This window comes from Rhipicephalus sanguineus, chromosome 1 (genome assembly GCF_013339695.2).
Source record: "Rhipicephalus sanguineus isolate Rsan-2018 chromosome 1, BIME_Rsan_1.4, whole genome shotgun sequence".
Classification (NCBI taxonomy): domain Eukaryota; kingdom Metazoa; phylum Arthropoda; class Arachnida; order Ixodida; family Ixodidae; genus Rhipicephalus; species Rhipicephalus sanguineus.
This window is the reverse complement of record NC_051176.1, coordinates 46,945,906-46,964,381: the sequence shown is the minus strand read 5'-3', so window position 1 is coordinate 46,964,381 and position 18,476 is coordinate 46,945,906. Positions and strand designations below refer to the sequence as shown.

The 18,476-nt window shown below is 44.5% G+C and overlaps 1 protein-coding gene across 1 annotated transcript in view; it reads right to left on the bottom strand.

Annotated features, from left to right (window-relative positions):
• Nucleotides 1-423: 423 nt before the first annotated feature.
• The window catches only part of LOC119385638 (luciferin 4-monooxygenase), a 66,328-nt gene continuing 48,275 nt past the window's right edge, over nucleotides 424-18,476 (bottom strand). The window contains exons 5-7 of the mRNA XM_037653072.1: nucleotides 13,673-13,814; nucleotides 2,516-2,782; nucleotides 424-660 (exon numbers count right to left, since the gene is read on the bottom strand). Of these exons, the coding sequence (XP_037509000.1) occupies nucleotides 494-660; nucleotides 2,516-2,782; nucleotides 13,673-13,814 (576 nt within the window). The 3' untranslated portion in view covers nucleotides 424-493. The remainder of the gene's footprint in view (nucleotides 661-2,515; nucleotides 2,783-13,672; nucleotides 13,815-18,476) is intronic.

Sequence of the window (18,476 nt, the reverse complement as noted above, 5' to 3'; positions counted from 1 at the left end):
AGGCACGCCAACTCTCTTTGGAGAACATTGTGCTCTCTTCGGATAGTAGTGTGACCCACAAGAGAGTTAACGTGGTTCTTTAAAGAGAGTCATATACGTGACAAGTCAGGACTATCCGAAAGGAGTCGCACACACTTTTTTCCTTAGAGTGCATGCCTTCGCTTTTTGTGCAACGCTGCTATTGGTTTATCTCGTTCCCTGCGGTTTCACTGTATTTCCTGCAATTTGTGCAAATAAAATTATCACATTAAATTAAGGTCCTTATTTTTGTTGTTGTTGTTAGCCCAAAGACAAAATTGTGCATTATATTATAGCTCATTGGTCTATAGAAAAATGAGATATTGGGCCTTTTCTACAACTGCCTCTCTTAAACAATGAAGTGGAAGAATGAGTTCTTTCTACAAAAAGCTTTTATTTCCTGACACCAATATTGTGAATAAAACCACCATCATCAGATGGCTCATGTATGCTGCCATTGAATATACAAGAAAAATCAATCATTCTCGCTTGTAATTGCATTCCCGCTCTCGTCGCTGCTGTGGCACCGGTGAATATATCTTTCCCTAAGAAACTTGCGCGCATGTTTTCCGTATTCAGATTCTGGGATGCAGTCGAGGAACTCAAGACCGCCATGCAGCTGCTTGTGATGCGCCAGTCGATCTGAAAAGATGCAATTATACTACGCGTGAATGTAAGCTGCTGGTATAGTTACGAGACGTGCACATACTAGTAAAAAAAGGACTGTGATATAGCAGCAGAGGAAATAACCGTGCTAATGGGTGCATATTTATTGAATCGGAGCCCATATTCTCACGACAAAGGTATTTCATCGTCATCATTATCATCATCGGCAGTAGCGACAACATCTTCATAAATTTACTATTACTGTTTCTGGACTGAGTCGTTAGAGCATAAATATTGTCGGTATTGTGATCGCCGTCATTCTCGTCAGCCTATCTCATGTCCTCTGCCGGACAAATGGCTTTCCAAGTGATCGCCGAACCACCCGGCGCTGCATGAAGTGATTCCATTTTATGCCTGAAAAGTTCTTAATGTCGTCGCGCCACCAAATCTTTTGTCATGCTTGACTGCGCTTCCCATCACTTGGTACGAATTCCGTCGCTCTAGCTCACCACCGGTTATCTGTTTTTCGCATCACGTGACCTGGACAGCTCCATTCTTTTCTCGCAATTTCGGCAAGGATATCGGCTTCTCCTGTTGGTTCTCTGATGCGCTCTGCTATCTTCCTGTGTCTTGATGCCACTGCTCGCGCCTCTTTAACGCCAGAAGTAAAGGAGGCGTTAGGCCTTGTGTTACGCATGCTCTCTTTCAGCGTTGCGCCTGAATCATACGTTGCATGGTTCCAAAATTCTTCCCTAGTTCGTTCGTTATTCTGCAAGTTCATTACTCATAATTTACGACTGGCAAAATGCAGTGGTTTTCCGCTTTAGTGATACTGGTAAGCTTCCAGGAATGTGCTGAGAATGTCTAGCGTATGCGCACCAGCCTATCCTAATTATTCGGTGAATTTATTCCGCATCAGTAGGCTCTATTCATTGTATTGAACCTTGATATGCATGCTCTTCTACAGACTCTAGCGTCCGGTTATTTATTGCGAGCTCTCGTTTCTTCGCTTTCCTATCTAGCATTATGTTTGGTTCTTGCATATTCATCTTCAACCCTACTTTAACACTCCTAGGTCTTCAATCATTCTTTGCACTTTATTACCAGCATTGCTGAAGATAACGGTAGCGTCTGCAAAAGGTAAGTTGCTGAATATTCTTCGTTAACCTTTTTCCTTGCGCTTTCGAATCTACTCGCTTAAATATTGACTCTAAAATTGCAGTGAATAACAATGGAGAGATTGTATCTTCCTCTTGGACTCCCTTTTCTATGGGGATTTTCCTACTTTTCTGCAAGTAGTAAATAATTTATAAGTATATTGCCTCACCATATGTCATTACAGCCAAGTAGCAAAACTATTGCTGTAGTTTTGTCGTCGTTTCGAGGCACAAAAATCTAGTAATTTATCCTAGTTACGTTTTCATCGCCGTCACAAAACGTTCACGCCCGCGCTTTACGCCATCACTTCTTTTTGTTTCTTTTTGCATAAATCCTATCGAAGAACACAGAGGACTGCCCACAGGTCAGGATTAAAAGCGGCTACTATCGTCATGACTGCGTCCTGTACTCACTTGGCGGTGCTGCAACATTACTTTGGCTACATAAAACATCATCATTCATTGTATGCACTATCACAGGCCATAAAGCCACATAAAGAAATACCATTTTGCAAATGTACACAAGAACAGAAGTGTATTGTATACACTTCAGCTCTAAAGAAAGATGAGCAGAAATGCATTTTGTCATAAAAGTCTGCTAAATCAAATATGAAAGTCAGTGTAATTCTCAATATTCGTCCAAGTGGTTTACACTCGATCACTGGACAGATGGAATGAATTTTCACACCGAGCCTCCCAGTAATCCTGCGCATCAAATGTCACTGCACTCTCACCGGCGACGAGTTTCTTCAGCCTCTCCGCTTCCTTCTGCTGTTCGAGGGGATCCGTAAGGCGGCGCTGGTGCACAACGAATGCCCGGGCAGCCTCAACATACTGTGAGTGCGGAACCCCGGCCACGATCACGTGTCGCACCTCGGGGTCTGAAGCCAGCAGCTCTTCTAGCTCGGCTGGATATACCTGCTGGTCCATGCACTTTATGAGTTCCTTGAACCGACCGCACAAGAAGATGCTGCCGTCCTCCGTGTAGTAGCCCTTGTCCCCTGCGCCGTAAGGTTTGTCTATGGGACTATACGCCAGGTAAGGTAGTTTACAACAGAGGCTAACCAAACAGAAACCTTCACACCTGGATAACTATCTGTTATAGCCTGCCTAGGTGCGTATGCCTGCCGCTAACAAGCATGGCAAGCTTCAGCTGTTGGACTTCAGTGTGTGAAATGCACCCGTTCACACGTCTTTAAAGTTCAAGAATCCATTTGGACAACACTGCGTCGTGTTTTGGTGCCGCAAGAGGCGAATGGAGCTTACTTTCCGCTGCTTGTACGACCACGCTGTTTTCAGCAAGCTGCTTTGCTGATGGCTAGTTGGTGCATTGTGATGGTACAAAGTAGCACAAACATGAGGAAAATAAGGAGTGGAGGACGTTTCCGTCTTCTCATGGTGCTGACTATTTATTGGATAAACAGGTGCATTACGTATATAAATACGTGTATCATGTCACCTTTGTGTGGTGTGCGAACATCAAATTTTCCACTTTGAAGTATATTCGAAGGATGAGAATCAAGTGCCGATCGAGTCGAATATTGTACGAATACGAATAACAGAACTACTGATTCTAAAGAGACAGGACGTACAAACCCGGACACAAGAAAGAAGTCGCGACACAACAAACGCCCACTAACAACTGAAGAGACGCACAACAACGGAAAATAAAGAAGGCACGAAAATTTGTCTGCGAATACCCGTGCAAGAGGCAAACCTATCCATCCGGCACGCGTGGGGGCCCACGAGAAAGATAAATGTTAAGTCATTTGATTGCATCTTTATGCAAGTTAATCGATGGTCGGCTCACGCACGCGCTACCAATATTCTCAATATGCCATGCCTCAATCATCAGGCGCGTTTCTTCATTCCTATGCCGGTACAAAACTGCGCATTTATCGACTTTTGGCGTGCACTTACACTCTCGACAATGCAAACAAACATTATAAGGTGAGCCTCCGGTTAGCAATCTCTTATGTTCCAATATTATCTGGTTAATGCAGCGGCCCGTCTGTCCAACGTAGAAGTGGCCGCAGCTGAAAGGTACCTTATACGCCACACTTGTACGCAATCCGTGAATTTGTTGGTGGATTTTACGAATAAAATAACGGTCCGCTTCTTGCCTTTTACTCACTCATTTTTCCTCTGCACAGCGGCACATATCCTACCTAGCTTATTGGCAGCCGTGAAAACAACATTAACGCCGTATCTACTTCCTACTTTATTTTGCCTGTGATACACTCAATGAATGCTCGGTATACCTACGACAAGTACGTTTCTTCCTATCGCTTTTTGCAACCATGATCGGACTTAACATAATGGACTTCTTTAAACGTTCAGCGACAGTGGCCACTACATCACGAGGATAACCAACCTCTAAAAGATGCGTAACCTGTGCGTTAAAGCTATCATTCATTTAGTGCTCACACGACTTAGTGAGGGCAGACCGAAGGCAAGACATGGCTGTACCGTTTTTTAGAACCTTAGAGTGCTTCGAGGAAACATTTAACAGTTATTTTGAAGATATAGGAGAATACTGCCAGCAAACGTGGTTCTTCTGAAACGTTAAATACTGATTGGTGCAAAAAAATGAAAAGTAACGTTGTTGCACAACAAACTATTATACAGGAAATTTGTGCGTTTGCTTACTATAGCTTGACACTACAACATATGCTGTTATTAATGTTGTTATGAAGAATGGATAGCTGCTTGGTATGTTCGGGAAGCAGTGACACCGCTCTACATGCCACCATTCCTCCAGACAACGAAAACAGTTGCGCACTAGACACAGTAGTGTTGACGTGTCAATCTTGTCGTCATAGTTTAATCCTTTAAGGATGCTTTCTTAGTTGGCAAGAGGAATTACAACTGATCGGCACCATGTTCACTGCAGGTGCTTAATCTTGGGATAACCCACTATATTCCTGGGTTTCCTTATTTTTGGACATTTATTTTTAATTTGCAATGGCTTCCCGTTTGTTTCGGTGGTTTAATTCCATATAATTTCGGCACTCTATTGCAGTAACGTGCTCAACCTCACACACAGTACTGTGATATAGCTACTACACTTGAGTACTGGCACAACATTTGCAAAAGTGCACTTGGGAGACGGGAATGTGGCAACTGAAACTAATATTTGTATTTGTGCATCAAATTTTGCAAAATTTAGTGCAGGTATGTAAATCTTCGGGCTCATTTCAATACTTCTTATGAAGCTTTGCGGTGCTCGAATATCTAAAATAGTAAAAGTACCTTGCGAATCGAATGGAATACCGAACTATTTGAATCGAATATTGGAAGTTTCGAATATTCCATCCTTCCATTTAATTGTCCACATTCCAAAATAGAATATTAACTCTCTTCATCAAGAATTCCTTGAAAATATACATTATTCGTTTGATTGAAACCAGTTTGAACCAACCATGTACTTGTCTCTCAGAGGATGGATACCTGAGACAGATGTTAGTTTATGTGGCCGAGAAAACTCCTCAAGGCCATAAGGCCTACCAGTTATGCTGCGGTCCAAAACGTAAAGATGAACGAACGACTACGTTGATTCCCTACATTTGCAGGGTGTCACACACGTTATCGAAGATTGCCCAACGTGCTTGTTAACTTGATATTCTCTGCTCCGACAAAGGGGCATAACAATGCAGAATGACTGCTACAAAAAGCAGAGAAAAGAAGGTATGCAGTAAGCATCATTGCACCGAGTAAATACGAGGGTTCTGAAAAGTTCCCGGCCTGATGTAGAAAAAGCGTTTTGGACCTTCAAAATTATTTTTATTTTTCAACATAGTCTCCTCTCAACTCTATGCACTTGGTCCATCGATGTGCCAAAGCCAGTATTCCGTCCTTAAAATGACTTTGTGGAAGTTCTGAAAAGTACTCATCCACAGCAGCAATCGCTTCTTCATTTGATGAAAAACGTTGCCCACCAAGAAAGATTTTGAGTTTTGGGAACAGGTGGTAGTCCGACAGGGCCAAGTCAGGAGAATCGGGTGGGTGCTCCAACAATTCGTACTTAAAATCGTGCAATTTAGCCATTGCAAGATGCCACTTGTGCAACGGTGCATTGTCTTGATGAGAGATGATATTCTTCTTCTGCAAACCTGGTCTTTTCTCACGAAGTTTCTGATTCAATTGAGTTAAAGGGTCAGAATAATACTCCGCAGTTATGGTTTGACCCTTTTCAAGATAATCCACAAGCAGAATGCCTTCAGCGTCCCCCCCAAAAAAAGAGGCCATCACCTTTCCTGCGGAGGGAACTGACTTGGCTTTCTTTGGTGCAGAGGACCCAGCTTCAGTCCACTGCTTTGATTGTTGTTTCGATTCCGGTGTGTAATGGTGAATCCAAATTTCATCCATTGTTATAAATCTGCGCAAAAAGTCCACTGAATTTTTGTTACACAGCTCCAAACCATGCTGTGACATCGTCATGCGGTTGAGTTTTTGTTAAGGAGTAATGATGCGCGGCACACATCTTGCGCAGAGCTTGTTCATGTGTAGTTCGTTATGCAAAATGTGACCTACACGTTCCACTGAGATGCCAACAGCCCCGGCAACTTCGCGCAACTTCACTCTCCTGTCTTCCAAAACCATATCGTGCACACGGTCAATCGATTCAGTAGTTGTTGCACTTTTTGGGCGCCCTTCGAGCGGGTCATCTTCAATGCTCTCTCTCCCCCGCTTAAACTCAGCAGCTCATTTCTTGACTGTGGAGTATGAAGGTGAATCTTGCTTGTAGAGTTTAACAGACCTTTGGTGAATTTAATTCGGAGATAAACCTCCTTTTACAAAGAACTTTATCATCGCACGGTACTCAAGCTACTCTTTGTCTTACGGTGCTTCACACTACACCCACTGTGATCGATTGTCAAAGCCAAACTGCTAATCGGCACTAGATGGCGTTTCATCTGAGACTTGCAGAGACTTGTACGAACATGCACATGAGTGCTGCAAGTTCTAGCTCGCGTGATTCTTATTGAGGCCCAGAACTTTTCAGAGCACCCTCGTATCGTGCAAATAGAGCGTAGTTTACCGCATAGCCTCATCATGCCATCGCTTATTACTTAAGGCAGTGAGCCCGATGTATTAAAAAGAAGCTTCGCGACCACACTAAAAATGGTAAGAATGAAACAGGTGCCTGGTTCCCGATCGACTGCAGAAATTGTGTTTGCAGGCCCATGCTTGACCAGCGCACGATAATAACTAGACGCAAAAATGAAATCACGCACTTTATAACAGGAGCACAAAACATGTCTAAAATCAAAGATATGTGCCTAAGCGGGCAGCGCCTTGCCTTCTCAGTAAAAGAGCGTTTCTGAGAGCTAATACACACGTGTAAAGATAATTCTCGCGACACGCCTGTTGTGTTGTTGGTAGCTTGTTCACAAAAGGTAAGGCAACTTTCTAAAAACGCTGTTTTAAGTTTGCATATCGTGTGTTTCATCATGTCTTCCTTCTGTATGTGTCTCATCCGCGCAATCTTGTGAAGTCTTCTAATAAGCTTAGAGAGCACAGTTAGATTTGTAATTACGCCAGGCCGGTAGCCAGGGAGGTGGGCGCCCCCCCCCCCCCGAAATTTTTATGATACATGGTGTTTTACCGTAAAATAAATAATGAAAATAGGCGTTTTTCTCAAATAGTCAAGGCTTTCGGCAAGTCGGCTCCCCGAAAGAAATTCCTGGCTGCGGGCCTCAATTACGCTCTCTTTCACATAAGCTGTCACTTGCGGCAAATACAGCACTTTTCTCGTTTGATGGCGGCTCACCAAAACAATTATGTTTTGAATTTTTTTTAAAGTAGAAAGCTCTTTCATGTCCGTCATAAATTAAATCTAGTGGAATAAAAATTATTGTGAGGCAATAGTCTCAACATAATCAATTAATGCTCTTATAGTTCGATGACTACACTCAACAAATATTTCAGTAGCGCATGAATTGCAGTCCTTAGAAGAGACGTCTCAATAGTAGTTAGAACAGTAGAATACTAGTGAGAGTAACAATTGTTTATAAAAGCTCAGTAACTTATATTTGAAAATGTTTAAAAATGCAACGCTTCATTGTTCTTTTCATTCGAAGGATAAATGACGGCCTCAATAATCGTAAAAAGCGAGTAGTTATTAGAGGCAATCAGTCGGCTAGACGGATATCACTGTCAATCAACAAGAGAAAAAAAAAATTGGCTATGGCTATGCTATGCTTTACCTCCGTTCCCCTCCTCCACACCCGCACATCACTTTTCCTCGCCCTCACTTGCCTTTTCCATCCCGTTGCTATACTATACCACATAAGGCAATGATATGCTTTATCCACTCCCACCCTCCTACCCCTCCTCACCCTGACTGCCCTTTCCCCGCCCCTTGCTAAATTATGATATAAAAGGCTGTGAAATGCCTTAACCTCTCCCCTCCTCCTTTCTTTCCTCCTTATCCTTAAACCACTTCTCACCCTCACTTCTCTTCCCAAATCTTCTAATAGGCTCTTTTTTTTTATTCGAACTTACTACACATGGTTGTGCTGTGTTAGGAGCTGCTTGGCACATACTCGCATGTGGCGCATACAAGCCCTGTTTTAACGTGATAGCATTAGCGAGCTCGGTCTGAAGAGACCGGGCTTCAGGACGCTCAATAAAGTTTTGTGAATGAATGAATTAGCGAGCTCGTTTCACATAAATTCCAGTGTCGGTGTCGGCGTCAGCGTCGTTGGTTGTGAGTGAAAAATCAGCGTTGTCGTGAGCGAAAATTCTAAATAGATGCAAATAAATTGTTAAGGCGTTTAGTTGACGCTACTCAGCGACAACACGCAATGGCAACAGTCAGGTCAAAGCACAGACTCTCAGCTCGAGCGGCGTTATTTCAGGAGGAGCCGAAGAGGACGACCGACTAGAAGGCGCTCGAGAGCGCAACCCATTACTAAGTTCCAAGGCTTCGCTACAATTACCCCGGGTACGAAAAGGGAGCCGCCCGGCGAGCTAACAGCTTGTCACTATGAGCAGGTCATAGTAGGGTTTCAGGCGCTCCACGGTGACAATGTCGCGCCCTCGACGGCGCATGTCCGAAGATTGTTCAATGGGTTCGATCAGGTAGTTGACCGGCGACGTGCGCTCGACGACCCGGTAGGGGCCTTCGTATTTCGGCGGTAGTTTTGAAGGGAGGCCAGTTGCAGTGGTAGGGACCGAGACCCATACAAGCGCTCCAGGGAGGAACGTGGGCTCAGAAGTGGTAGTGCCACCGCAAATGCTCTTCTGCCGCAATTTTTCATGCGTTGTGAAGGTCTTGCCAAGATCGCGACACTCTTCAGCAAGCCTGGCTGTGGCAGAAATAGGCGCACAGTCAGATGGATACGACTTGTATGGAAGGACCGTGTCGATTGTGTGCGATGGGTGCCTGCCGTACAGTAAGAAGAAGGTACAATAAATAATAAAATCACACCATCTCCCGCTAAAGGGGACCATGAGGCGATGCGAAGCAGCGTTTCGGCATGTCGAGCCCGCGTTTCAGAGGGGTAGTGGAGAAGGGAAGGGGAGAGGGGGAGGGGCATGGGATGTGGAGAGTGGGAGTGGAGAGGGGGAGGGGATGTGGAGAGGGGGAGTGTGGAGGAGGTATGTGGAGAGGGTTTGCGCATGCGAAGTAAGGGTGGTCACGCCGCACACCACCGGTTTGAACTCCGCCATAAGATGCTTCGCATCTAAATATCTTCGGATCGAGTGGCGATCGAGCCCTCGTCTTCCGTGGGGAGAGCAGGTGTTATTCCATAGAGTCATGCCACTCCATGAAACTCTTTCGAAAAAAAAAAACATATATGAATATCATGCAGTGCGAGGATACTTCTTAACGCACGTAATATTGCGTCGCAGAAGCGTAGAATTGCACCAGACGTCAAAACATGTGCATTGCGCAACGAGTGGTTGGTTTGCATAGGCTCACAGATTACAAAGCGGCCATGCATAATTAATCATCATTATCAGCAACAGCATCAACAAAGTGTGCAGCCGCGCGGGTGCGCGTGTTGTCTTACGGATGCATAGTGGGTACTTCGCCAATTCGCAAAAGGAAGAATCATTGCGTAATGGGACCTTCGCAACTGTAATTGCAGTAGACAGTCTGGGATAGTCTGAAACGGCCAATGTTATGCGCACAGACGTTCGTTTCCTTGCGGCACGGTGTTCACCGAGAAAGGAAGCCTGCCTAGCGATTGAGAAGGGGATGCGAATGCGGTGTGATGAGGCTAATATAATAATAATATCGAGGGGTTTAACGTCCCAAAACTATGATATGATCATAAGAGACGCTGAAGTGGAGGGCTCCGGAAATTTCGACTACCTGGGGTTCTTTAACGTACACCTAAATATAAGTACACGGGCCTCAAACATTTTCGCCGCCATCGAAAATGCAGCCTCCGCGGCCGGGATTCAATCCCGCGACCTTCGGGTCAGCAGTCGAGAGCCATAACCGCTAGACCAGCGTGGCGGGGCGGGTGTGATGAGGCTATCACGTTGTACTGTTGAAGGCGGAGCTCAAGCGTGCTCCAACTTTTTGTGTGCACGATCACGGAGCTTGTGCCAAGCTTAGACAGCTCCGCTGCTAAAAGGCAACGCGCTTGGTTTTCCATTTCCTATTATATATCAACCATGCACCTGAGACTCTTTTAAAAGGCATTGAGGGATAGACAACCTAAATCTCAGGTAGGTGTCTCGCATTCATCATTTTGCGATTCTGACACAGAAGCAAGCAATGCCAGGGCGTGGACAAGTGGCGATGTATTTTCATAGATGAAATATGCAGTACTGGAAAACTCACAACGACGGAAGACAAGGACGGCACAGACGACAGTGTTGCCTTTGTCTGCCGTTGTTGCGAACTTAGAAGCGCTGCCTATTTTATCCAAGATGTTGCAACTAGCCCCAACACAATCTCTTCTGACTACTGTCAGTTTCCATTTCTTCTATTGCGTCTTGTGATTGGCGCGCAAAGTGCCATGATTAACTATAAAGTATTCGATAACTGTTGTAGTCATTTCAGAGATAGGACTTTACGAAATCACTAACATGAATTGAAAAGTAATATGCATCATTTTAGCAACTGTTTTGTACCGGAGAAAAGTACTGAACTTCACACTAGAAAACACCCACTGCAACCAGCCCGCATACACTGTGATCGTCAACATTGCAAGTAATCGCCTGCTATAAATACATGGGAAGTGCTGTTACGAAGAACTTATCTTGAAACATACATAATAACAAAGTCTGCACATAAACTTGTGGTACATTTTATGTACTCGGACAGTAACTATGCAATGCCCTACCTACTGAGAAACATAGAGCTACACATTATCAATTCAGTCGCACTTATTTATAATTTGAGCATTTCGATTGGCCGGTACCATTCAGTGTATAGTACGTAACGTTTCTTTGTTCTCTGTAATAAAAACTAATACATTATTGATATATTAAATAAGGGGACACTCCAGACACCGGGAACGCCACTCTTTGAGCTTAGGTTTCGAAGGCAGTACATATACGTATTTTTTCGTGTTGCTATGAGTGGTGTTCGTAATGTCTGATCGATATTTCTACCGTCTGTTACGTCTGTTAAGTTATGCTTCATTACCTTTCAACGTTTCTATTCTGCCTGCTTGAACATATACATAGTTCGCAGAATTTTATATATAAGATACACGAAGTATCAGGCATGATTGATGGAGATTTATTTCGATGCGCAGAATTACCATGAATTTCGCTCGAATTTTAACAGCGAAACTGTTTAAGCCGGCCGTAAAAACTTTGGTGTGTACAAAAATTATCAACACGAACTGGCATGTGCCACACATATTGGGTAAATCCCACTACTCGGCGCTGGTCCGCTAAAAATGAAGAAGGCAACAGACGGGCGGCAAACACCAATCAAGATTTCTAGACAGACGTAACCAGTACTTGAGAAAAGTTTTAACAAACCGTCGGGATTAACCTAGTGATAAACACCGTGGCCGCACCTTTCAGCTTCGCTAAAACACCTGTACGGAGTGCTTCAGCGGGATGAACAACGAGCGAATACTAGGGAACGGGAACGGCACCGGCGGCTGCGAGAAGACCCCGAAGCGATGCCAGCCCTACGCGAACGACGTCGCGCCCGTAGATCTATGGCAGATGCGAACGCTCGGTTTCAGCTCGAGTTTCTGTCTCTGGAGTTTGAACATCCGTGTCGTGTCTGTGACTGTCTGTGCTTTAACTTGAACCTCTCTGCGCTGAGAAGCATCCTAGAAAGAGCCTAGCCAAGCGAACGCCTTGCAACAACCTGGAAGCAGCCTAGAAAACCCCTAGCGTCAACTAGGTGAAGCCCAGTAACGACTAGAAGCAACTAACTTAGACTTCAGAATCATCCAGCTCTGCTGTTTCAAGTTTTGGGCGAATTAATGCACGGTTCGCCATTTCTTTAATTTCATTTTTTCTCTATTTTGTGAGGGTATAATCAGATGACACAGAACTTTACAACGAAATCACACCATAGAAAACAGATGACTTTTAAGGGCTCGTTCTTCTTTGTTAGACACAATATTAATGAGAACTTTACAGACCCTAATTCCAAGGAGAGTATAGGGGATGTTATTTGTAGTAATTAGAATACAGACGTGAAGAAAGTAAAGTGGACGAAAAGATTGTGGTCTGTTAGTTCTCATTAATATTGTGTACAACAAAGAAAAACGGGCCCTTAAACGTCCTTTACTTTCCTTCATTCATAGCGAGGGTCTCGTTCTGGCAGACGTGTTGCCTTCAGGTAGTATGCGAGGGATTATTGGCCAGCTGTCAGCTCGTAAAAAGATCACGTGCTACGTGACGCCAACAGGCAGAAAAAAAATTGGGGGACCCTTAAGCTTCGCCTTTAAGAGTTGAACGCGATAGCGAAATCCGGCCCCCAGTGCGCACTTCAACCACTAAGTGCATACTTATTAATGTGTATTGTTACACACACACACGCAAGCAAGAGTCGCATGGCCTCCAAGATATACGCTGCGCGCCGGCCTTCTCGGATGCCATGAAAAGTCGAGACATATTTCTCACAATGCCTCACAGATGGCAGCACATTATCTAGCGTTTGCTGCGTTGGCTTGATATGTTTTCCGCTAGATGGACATAGTTGTCCATTTTTAGAGCTGTTTGAAAGTTCGTGTGTGTATTTAGCGGCGATGGCTGCACTATCCCGGCGTTTTTCGACGTAGTTTGATGGCCTCGCGAATGCGCCTACAAATCACCGTATGGGCTCGTTTTCGTCGTGACACCTGCCGAACAAAATGAGTCTCCTTTCACTACATGACATTTATGTAGTGTTTTTTTCCGAAGCAGCTGGAAGTAACATCGTGGCTTTGTGGTAAGACACCTGCTTGCCACGCGAACGGCCCGGGTTCGATCCTCATTGGGACCGAAGATTTTATCGTTTATTTTATTTGCTACTTTCTCGCTTTTTCGCTCACGGATGATTTTTCGCTCACAACCAACGGTGCCGACGCGGACACCGGAATTTCTGCGACACGAGCTCTCTAACGCTACCGCGTTAATAGTGTTCCACACTCGCCGCTATGGCTGTGATTGGCGCTGACTAACACTTCTAGGTTTAAATGCACATATATACCCCATAAAGTGGACGGGAGGATGACCGCCGCCGTAGCTCAGTGGTGGAGCATCGGATGCGTTATTCGAAGGTCGCAGGTTCGGTCCCTGCCGGCGGCAAGTTATCTTTTCGCCCACTTTACTTTCTTCACATCTGTATTCTGATTACTACAAATAACCTCCCCTATACTTTCCTTGGCATTATGGTCTGTTAGTTCTCCTTAATATTGTGTCTAACTGTAGAAAACAGGAAGTGTACAAGTATAAGATAAAACAATTGGCACCAGTGCGGACGAATCCATCTTCATAGGCGTCAGCTGTCGCTTTCGGTTGATTCAAATAGGCCTTGAAGGCGGCTGGACTCTTCGCGCAAACTTCACCTTGCTGATTTGGTCCCAGGGGTTTGCGTGTTAGAAAGTCCACCACCTGTGAGAGAGTCGAGGTAGTAGTATATTTCCTATTTGAAATAATACAAACAATTTTTTTTGTAGGCGTAGTTGTGACAATTCATGGAAATACCAATGTTCGTAATGGCAATAATTGCTAAAAATCGCGCAAACGACGAACACGGAAAATCCGTCAAGACCGGACAAGCCTATTTTTGTTATAACTGACTGCCTGAAACAGTTCAACAACATCTTGCACTTTTTAACACTTGATGGCGAAAGCCTGCTTTATACTTGGTAATGCATTACGTGAACAGTCGGGGACCAAACGGGGACCAAGACATAACCAGCCGCAGTGTGGCAGGCAACAAGCATTAAATTGCCTTGGCGTTCTCAGTCGATAGCATTATTCCTCCCCACCTGAAGCTTTCTGCAATTCACGTGCTATCGCACGTGCTTCCGGATCGGCGCACCTTTGAACAAGGGACGATGCCATGTGATGACGCCATCATGCGACGTCACACATGATTGCGTCACAAATGTGCATTATCTGGAGTCAGAACATGACGTCATCAATGATGTAGGTCACGTGGGTTTTTGTACCATTCCATTCGCCTGCCCTATTTCGCTCAAGGGGCCGCTGAACGAAAAACTACAAACTTTCGCCTAAATAATCGCAAACAGCGTGTAGTTAAGCACTCGCCCTGTATTGACTTTGTCCCGTGTTAGCTTTTCGTGCTATGTTTTCTTCAGTTCAGTGACTAACCAACACGCCAAAACTTTCTTCTGATAATTTGCTGGCCGGTGGATGGTGGAAGATTCAACTCCAATCAATAACGCCCAAATAATCGTGCCGCTATTGTTGCTACGCTTCTAATACGTTTGAAAACGTCGACAGTTGTTTCCGCATGAATCCGCGCGTCCTATTTAAGTTAATTGGGACCATCGTTCATCTCTTAGTAGCTAGGAACATCCGATGGTCTTAAAGACTGTAATGTCTGGAAAATCACACCTTGAGTCATACATTAATTGCGACACTTGCTCAAAGAATACACACCTTCAGTATACCTAACAAAAAAGGACTCCGTAGATCAGGTATAAGACAAGCCAAAAAAGCATCTCGAGCAAGATGTAGTCGGCCTTGCCCCTTTTTTTGTTAAGCGAAGGACCTTCTAGAACCTATATTTCACATAGACAAATTCTCGTCTTTCTTTTGCTGTTAGCCTAGATTTAGAGGAGTTTTTTCTCACTTGAAACACAACTGTTTAATTTCGCAACAAATGTTCACCTTAATTCCTGATTTCAAATTGATGTTATCTATCTTGATTTTGGCAACTTGCATCTCTTAATGCTGATTGTCAGATTGAATATCATCTAACAAATCGTTCCCAACGTACCATCATCAATCACAGACAGTCATCAAGCAGTCCAGTTATATCAGGTGTACCACAATGCTGTGTCTTTGGATCGCTTCTCTATTTACTCGTTATAAGTCATCTGCCTAACAACATTTCCTCACCAGTCCGGATATTTGCAGATTATTGCGCCTTTTATCGAAGCATGTCCTCGTACACTGACTAAATCATACTCTAAAAGGGGCAAAAGCTCGATTGTAGACACAATTCAGCAAGCTGGTGGTACATAAGTGTAATCCGCAAGCGTGAATTTATGAGCCCCCTGTGTTATTATAATTCAAACGTTTTCCATCAAGTTCACCCTCATCGTTATCTCGGAGTCTCAATCACTCTTGAGCTTACGTTGTAGGAGCATATTAAGAACCTTACAAACGACTGCTTCAAATCGCTTGGCATTTTCAAAAACTCCAGTACGCCGCAGCCACTTGGAAGCCTCACCAAGGTTGCATTATAAAAGCAGTGCAGGATCGCGCGTCACGCTTTATTGCATCTAACTATTACTGGTATACAAGCATCACCAGCATGGAACCATACACTCTTATGCAGGTCCCGCTTAGAAAGCTGCATATAGCCAGGACAAAGGACATTTTTCTTCTGGTTTCCTGGATATAGCCAGCATTTAACCAGGACCTGGTTAAGATTGTACCTGGACAACCCCTCTAACAATTCGTTGTAAGATTCCTCAGGTTTCTTTTTATCACAGACTATATACTGCAACTTCCCTCTGCTTAGACATACCCTTCTATTACCTGCCAGCCGCACTTCACACCGTATGTCTTGCAGACTGAGCATACAATGTTTGCACGGCAACACCAATACGTTCAAGAAATCGTACTTTCCTGCCGCTTTTTAAGAAATAAATGTTCTACTAGAGAACATGGTACGTGAAAGCAATCCTGATAAACTTATGCACCTATTGTCAGCTCTTTTATCTCTTATTACCCTCATCGCTGCATTGTCCCTCTAACGTTTACCGCTTGTATTGTTCTGTTAATGCAGCCCAAACTATTTCGCTTCATTTGCTCGAGAAATATGCAGGACGCCCTGCCAGCTGCATTATGGCAACTTGATATACATCTGTCGTTTTATTTTGTGGTCTTAGTTGCTTGATTCATTGATTTAAAGCAGGTATACTGAGTTATTTTGTTTAGCTTTTTCTCATTATATAATTATGACCGCATTCTATAGCGACATCCTTGCTTCCTCCCCCTCCCCCGCCCCTTCCCATTAGGCGATGACTGAAAAAGGCTTTAATAGATAATAATTTATGACGATGATATTGTTCATGATGATGACGAAGTCAGTGAGCGTTTTGCATCTAGTTGTCATCCTCTTCTGCCTTCGTTGTTCGTGCAATTACCGCCGGAATATCGCGCTTACTTTCATACCTATCCATTAATCGGAGCCTTCATCTTCTGAAAATTATCGCGTCAGTGCTGCTCAGCATTTCCTCTGAAATCTAAACGGGCAGGTATATGAACAAATTTGTTCGTTCGAATGTCTCGTCAAAACGAAAAATTAACTCCTACTATGATTTCACCTTTATCGGCCTAAATAACAAATGCGCTTGAAAGCTTGCACCGATCATCTTGGATTGCAGTAACTTTGTATTTCATTACTGTATGATGACTGCCTTTATGGCGGAATTGTTGGTCCAAATAGTTTTCATAATATTATTTGGGGTTTTACGTGTGACAACCACGGTGTGATTATGAGGCACAATGTAGTGGAGGGCTCCGAACATTTTGTCCATCTGGTGTCCTTTAATGGGCTTTAAGCTAGCAGCTAACTCGTTTGGATCCAATTCCGCATTATTCTACAAAATTCAGGCCCGAAAATCGATTCTCTCCAGGGAGTGAAGCAGTTTTCGCGCTTTGTGTCCTCACAATGCGAAGCAATCGGTTAAAGTAAAGCACTTTATCAAAGTAATCAAAGTGCACAGTCTTTTATAATAAAAGTGCACAGTTAATTGCTTGTCGAGGGGCACATTTCCCTCCCTTTCCCACCGGCGCCCCTTCATGCTCCTTCGTCAGATGGAAGAGGGAGGGGACGTTTTCTCTTTGCTTCAGAAGCAATCGGTGACATGCTTCGCATGCGGTACGATGTAATCGCACGCGCCCTTCGTGCGATGGCGATGGCCGGCTACTTTCATCTCTGGTTCGACTGCGTTCGTCCCCAGAGCTCGCGCGGTTTTACTTGCGCGTAAAACATACGATGCTCTAGGTGATGTTATCGATTTGAACTTTACACAGAAAATGAGGGCGACGACAAAAACCCACCATCAGAGTCCATATAATTTCTATAGCAATAAAAACATGTGCGAGTGGCGTTCGATGCATTTTGTGGCAACCACGCCCACCGGCTATTGCGAGACAGCGCCACGTGCTGCGCAGAGGCGGTGCGCGTGGCCCAGATGCGCGGCTTAAAAGGGGCAGCCTGCGCGCTGCCCAGGGGAGACGTGCCTGGGTTGCCAGGAAGGACGGATGCTGCCACCCGCGCTGGCCGATTGCTGCTGCCGCCGATCATGGTCGCCGCCTCGTCGTCTCGTGTCCCTGGACCGACCCCGCCGTATGCAGCGTAGAGTTAAATAAATTATTGTTGTTTGTTGTGGGTTGAAGCTTCCATCGTCCATGCTCGAACTACGGACGGGACGCAGCAAGCCCAGTACCGACAATTTTTACTATTTATCATTTATTTTGCTGATAAATTATTAGGTATATTGTTCTAAGTGATTATTAGGTATTTTGTTCTAAGTGGATATTCATTAGGTATTTTCTTCAAAGTGAAGCCTAAGTGGTTAACAGACCACTTAGGCGAAGCCTAAGTTGTCTGTCAATTGTTGACTTGAAAGACGGACGCTGTGCCACGCCGAAGCCCGGCATTTACGCGTGTTTTTTGATGATGTTCCTGTGTAACCCGCTATAATCCGGCGATCATTAAAATTCTTCCCGCTCACACTTTTCTTCAAGCTATCGTTCGCGAGGAAATGGCGAGCATGGGCATCCAATCTGCGTACATACAATCTGCAATCCAAGCTTACGTGCCACCACCAACGATCAGTGCCCCTGCTGCACCTCTACAGTCTTGGAAATCGGTACCGGAACCCACCCAAGTGGCGAGCACTGGACGAGAGACCAATTTGTCTGCTCCCGTGTCCGCCATATCTACTGCCACTGGCGCAAGTTCTGAAACTCCTTGTGTGATCGACAATACGGTATACTTTGACCATTGATTGATACACTGTAGTTAGACATTGGTTTGCGCGTAAATGCCAGAAGAGCACACTT